The sequence below is a fragment of the Helianthus annuus genome, chromosome 16 (genome assembly GCF_002127325.2).
Source record: "Helianthus annuus cultivar XRQ/B chromosome 16, HanXRQr2.0-SUNRISE, whole genome shotgun sequence".
Classification (NCBI taxonomy): Eukaryota; Viridiplantae; Streptophyta; class Magnoliopsida; order Asterales; family Asteraceae; genus Helianthus; species Helianthus annuus.
The window spans coordinates 32,664,448-32,670,456 of record NC_035448.2 but is presented as its reverse complement, the minus strand read 5'-3'; the positions used below and the strand labels follow the sequence as shown (position 1 = coordinate 32,670,456).

The window sequence follows — 6,009 nt, the reverse complement described above, 5'->3', positions numbered from 1 at the left end:
CAAATCTCCTTCAGTCGTTATATTGAAGTGCATGAACATTTTTTAGAAGTTATATAATCTACTCCCAATTGATATGACTCGAACCCTCGACCTGATTGTACACACCGTATACCGCTAGGCCAAAGGCGCCTTGGTATTCCAGTGGATTATAAATATTTGGTATCAAATCATCACTTTTAACACAGGTTTCATAACACCCTCTTCTTGGTAAGACCTGCTACAATCAAAACTGCTTGTATTCAACCTGAAATAAAAGCAGCAGCTTCTATCAAAACACCTGGAAACTGCTAATCTATTATTTCAATCCCCACCAAACACTGATTCATCTCGCATTTACTACATTTCAAGCTGGATTTTCATTTTGACCACCACATTCAACTTTTATAGTCGATTTTTTTTCGTAAACTTCAGTTAGCGCCTTTTAGTTCCCAAAAAGTTCATTCGTTCTCTTTTGAACGAAACCATCTACCCCTTCGCCAACCCAACCGGTACCTGCAAATTCAAAAGGTTGCAAAGATAGTGACAACACACTTCTATGAAACACGCCAAAAATGGTTGAGAACCAACCAAACTATCCTAAAGCGCCTAAAACATGCCTTTACACCCCTAAAAATGGTAAGTTCATGAAATGCACCTACGTTGTCTCCGGCCCTCGCCTTTTAAGCGCCTTGCGCCTTCAACAACTATACCGAACCCATTTTCACCTAACCCACTTATCTTGACATGGTCTTTGTCATCAACTATCTATGCAATTTGCCCAATTTCAGATCAAATTATGAAAAAAAACATTCAAAAAAAAAAAAAAAACCAAAGTCATCCACACAACTTCATGCTTTAAAATTTCAAGACCATCATATAAAAACCACAAATTACACTAATCTACAAATTCATCACCACAATCAACTCAAAACAAAACATAACAAATTAATATTATCTTTGAATAAAAATTCACCAGAAACTCATAAGCAAAGTGTGGTCAACGGATCATCATCAAATTCAAATTCATCAATAACCGGAGGAAGATTAAGATCAAACGACATCGTTTTATTCTCCGCTGACTTAACTTCACCGGACACATCATCAACAACCGTCGACGACGAATCACAATTACTCCGGCAATCACCGTCATCGTAACCAACCACCACCGCCGCCGGAGTTGACCGTCGTGACCAGCTCGCCGTCTCCACCGTGCTGCTCAGGCTACTGGTCGTCGGAACCTGCTGAGTCGCACGATCGGTAATTTCGTGTTCCGGCAGGGGCAAAAGTGGAAAATTGGTTTTTGCTTTAACACCAGTGAAGGCGCGTGCGGCGGCGTCGTAGGCGCGTGCAGCGTCCTCGGCGGTGTTGAAGGTGCCTAACCAAACCCTAGCTTTTTTGTACGGATCTCGGATCTCTGCGGCGAACCGTCCCCATGGTCTCTTTCGAACGCCGCGGTACCGCGGCGCGTGGAGGTTCTGGTCCGGCTTAGCCACCGTGACGGTTAGGTTTATTCGGCGCGTGAAGGTGCGTTTCCAGCGGTTGTGACAGCCGGAGATGTTAATTTTCCATCGGTTTTTCAAGATTTGTTGATTTTCCGGTGATTGTTTTATTTGTTATTATCTTCTTCTCTCCACAGTGGAGAAAATGAAAAGGGTTATCATTTACTTGCACGTATCATTATTTATTATGGACTCGTGTAACGTTTGATAATATATATTGTATATATAAAAAAGTAACATATTTAAGATAAGTTTTTGATAAACAAAACTAGTATTTTTATTTCGCGTTTCTAAAAAAAATAAGAAAAACTGATATTTATATTCCGCGCGTTGTGGCGAGAATATGGTTGGTATTGTTTCGCTTCATTACAACATCAACATGATACCAGCATTAGGTGTATCAACGGAAAGAGATAGCGTAAGATCATGAAAAATAGCATTGAAACGTCAAAATACGTAAATTTATATAAGAAGAATGAAATTTGGGCGTCGTTGATAACCTTCGTAACTTTAGATCCCGTAAGCGCAAATGTCGACCCATGTAATTTTGTATAAGATAAAAAACATGGACATCGTTGATATGTAAGGCTCTCAGACCGGGCACCTCACAGTTTGACATCATCGCTCCGTTTTGACTCAAAAGACTCATTAAATTTCACAAAATACGAAGCGGAAAGATTTAAAGTAGAATGGTGATTAATTGAATAGACTTGCTAAATAGTCACTTTAAGTCTAAAAATATAAATAAACACATGAATGTCTTGCCACAACCTTGAGAAGCTTCACACGCGTACCAAGAGTTCCACACAACCTAATCATAGACCTGCAAACAATATAACACACACACAAAAGTCAGCTACATTGAGTGAGTTCTAACAGTCAAGTTTAAGCGGTAAAGTGACACCAAAACACTTTATATATAAACACTATAACTCAATTTGAATAAAGTTTGTAGTCACGTTAACCCAACACAACCTAACCAGTATCACTATCCAGAATTGACATCCAAGTTGGCCCGCATCTATGTCTAACACATCACCCTAACCGACCCGATTCGATTATAATGCACATGTCTAGGACAATCCACCCAAACTGACATGTTCTAAATAAACATAACGTCTAACTAAGGACTCGCATGTCACATACTCCCAAGCCACGCAATGCATCTTCTTGTTCACACTAGATTCACCCCATAAAAACCTCTTGATAATCCTCTCCAACCCCTCAATGACTTTAACCGGAGCCTTATATAAAGAACAATAATAACTAGGGAGACTTTCAAGATTTGATAAGCGTTATGCGTCAACCAATCAAGAGAGAGTGGAAACTTTCCATAAGGAAAAACGAGATTCAAAAACCCCAAAGAAAGGATTCCACTTATTAATTCTATTCATATCATCCCACCATTAAACCAAAAGACAAAAGTAGACTAAACACAGATCATCATAAAGATGATCGATACAAGAACAAAATCTACATGATATTGCTTAAAGAACGTGTTCATCACAATGATTAAAACCCTAATACAAAGACAAAGACGTTATACATTTTAGAGGGATGAAGTGGTGATCTCTCAAAATGTAAACGTTGATTACCAATTTAGACCTAATCCTCTTGTATGCAAGATGCCACTAAATCTTCCAACTAGCCCGTTCAACTCTTTTATCTCAGCTATCAGCACCCAAGAGTTCTAAATAATTGATACACATTGTGTGAGGTAAGTGTACTAAAATTCATTACTTTTTCTGTAGAGAAAAGTAACATTTAAGTTATAACTACTGATGAGTATTAATAAATAAGCAAACCACTGGTTGGGACTAAACGAAGACAAACAGCTGATGGAATTCTAAGCACTGCTTGTGATCAAACACTGATGGTGATTAACTACTGAGGGTAACAATTGATTGTGGTATAACAGCTGCTGGTGGAATAAGCAGTAGATAGTGAATCAGTAGTTTAACACTCTGTTAAGGAGTAGATCAGTGCTTAAGGTGTTAAAGAGCAGTTGTTTAGTTACAAGGTCTGATACTTACATTCTTGTAAGTTCAGGGGGCGTTTGTGGAAATTCTTACAACGGATAGTTGTAACTGAATTTGTGAGTTTAGTATAAATAGGGGGTTGCGGTAGATTGTAGAGTTAGTTCATTAATTTTTCAATTTCTTGTAATTTCTTTCTTGTAATTCTCTTTCACATTCAATAAGATTCAATTGTTAATCGTTGATTCTCTGGGTCAATTTTTGGGTTGTTTTTATAACAAGTGGTATCAGAGCCATTGGTGGCTCGATTAGAAGAAAATTGACGTTCAATTCCGCAATCAGAGATCAAAGATGGTGTCAACGAAGTTTGAATTGGAGAAATTTGATGGGAGGAATGATTTCAGTCTATGGCGTGTGAAGATGAGGGCTCTTCTGGTTCATAATGGTGTGGTAGATGCGCTGAAAGGAGAAGATAAACTTCCTGAAGGCTTAACTGATAAAGAGAAGAAGGATATGCTCGAAAAGGCTCATAGTGCAATTATATTGAGTCTTGGTGATCGAGTTCTCCGTGAAGTATCCAAGGAGACGTCTGCTGCAGGGATTTGGGCAAAGTTGGAGTCATTGTATATGACAAAATCTTTGGCAAATCGGTTGTATTTGAAGAAGAGGTTGTATACGTTTCACATGTCATCTGGAAAGAGTCTTGAAGATCATACAGATGAATTCAACAAGTTAATCTTGGATCTTGAAAATATAGAGGTGGCATTGGATGATGAAGATCAGGCCATAATATTTCTCACTTCTTTACCATCATTATATGAACACTTTGTGGATACATTGATGTATGGTAGAGATTCTCTGTCTATGGAAGATGTATTGTCTGCCTTGAATTCAAAAGAATTGAAGAAAAGGTCAGATTCTAAAGAAGAAGGTGGAGATGGCTTGTATGTGAGAGGAAGGTCGGATCAAAGGAATTATAGCAGTGGCAGTAGGAATTCCAGGTCAAAATCCAAGTCAAGATTCAAGAGGAGATGTTTTGTTTGTAATTCAGAGAAGCACTTCAAGAAAGACTGTCCAGAATTCAAGAAAAGAAAAGGTGAAGGTAGCTATTCAAGAGGGCAAAGTAGTAATTACTCAAAAGGGCAAAGTAGTCATGTAGATTCTAATGATCAGTCAAAAGGAGGTTATGACAGTGCTGATGTTCTTGTTGTCACGAGTGAATGTAATCAAGAAAAATGGGTAATGGATTCAGGATGTTCATTCCATATGACACCTCTGAAAGAAGCCTTCAAAGAATTGAAGATGCTGGACATGGGGTCTGTAAAGCTAGGAGATGACAGGCCTTGTCAGATTCTTGGCATTGGTACAGTCACAATGAAGACAGAATCTGGCATTACATTTGATCTCAAAGATGTGAGGTACATCCCTGATCTTAAGAGAAGTTTATTATCTCTTGGTACTTTAGAGAATATGGGATATCATGTCAGTCTTAGAGAAGGAAAGGCCAGGGTCATAAAAGGGTCTATGGTGGTGCTCAGTGGTACTAGAATCAAGAACAACATTTACATGTTGGATTGTAAAGTTGTTGATGGAGTGGCTGCTGTGGCAAGTGAAGAAGGTGATGATGAAGCCCTGAAGTGGCATAAAAGACTTGGTCATATAAGTCAACAAGGCCTGATTGAGTTGTCCAAACAACAAGTTCTTGGTGATCTAAAGAACTGTGATATAAGCTTTTGTGAAAGCTGTGTTTTGGGCAAACAGAAAAGAGTGAAGTTCAGCAAAGGAAAACATAGTTCTAAGGGAGTCTTAGACTATGTTCACTCTGATCTGTGGGGGCCTGCAAGAACAGAAACCTTGGGAGGTGGTAGGTACTTCTTGTCCATCATAGATGATTACTCAAGAAGAGTGTGGGTTTATGTGCTTAAACACAAAAGTGATACTTTCAAGAAATTTCAAGAATGGAAAGTATTGGTGGAGAATCAAACTGAGAAGAAAGTGAAGAAACTCAGAACATATAATGGGCTGGAGTTTTGTAATCATGAGTTTGATAAGTTTTGCAAAGAAAATGGTATAGCCAGACACTTAACCATTCCTGGTACTCCACAACAGAATGGTTTGGCTGAAAGGATGAACAGAACTTTGTTAGAAAGAGTGAGGTGTATGTTGGCAACCTCAGGAATGCCAAAGAAGTTCTGTGGAGAAGCTGTATCCACTGCAGCTTATTTGATCAATAGATGTCCTTCATCAGCAATACAGATGAAGACACCTATGGAGATGTGGTCTGGTACTAAACCTGAGTATGAAGATTTAAAAGTTTTTGGGTCATTGGTGTATTCTCATGTGAGTGATGATAAGTTGGATCCAAGATCTCAAAAGTGTGTAATACTGGGATATACTGAAGGTGTAAAAGGATACAGGCTTTGGAGGTTGAAAAATCCAAAGGTGATAGTGAGCAGAAATGTTCAGTGCAGGGAGAATGTCCTGTACAAAGATGTTATGGAGACAATAAACAGAAGTGTATCCAAGAAAGATGATCTTCAGTTTGAGGTGGAGCC

At 38.7% G+C, this 6,009-nt stretch overlaps 1 protein-coding gene across 1 annotated transcript; it reads right to left on the bottom strand.

Moving 5' to 3' along the window:
- Positions 1-830: 830 nt before the first annotated feature.
- Positions 831-1,592, bottom strand: LOC110919266 (ethylene-responsive transcription factor 3-like; the record flags this gene model as incomplete). The annotated part of the gene is made up of 1 exon (XM_022163538.2): positions 831-1,592. A coding segment is annotated over one exon (633 nt), but the record flags the coding sequence as incomplete, so codon positions are not given.
- Positions 1,593-6,009: the final 4,417 nt, after the last annotated feature.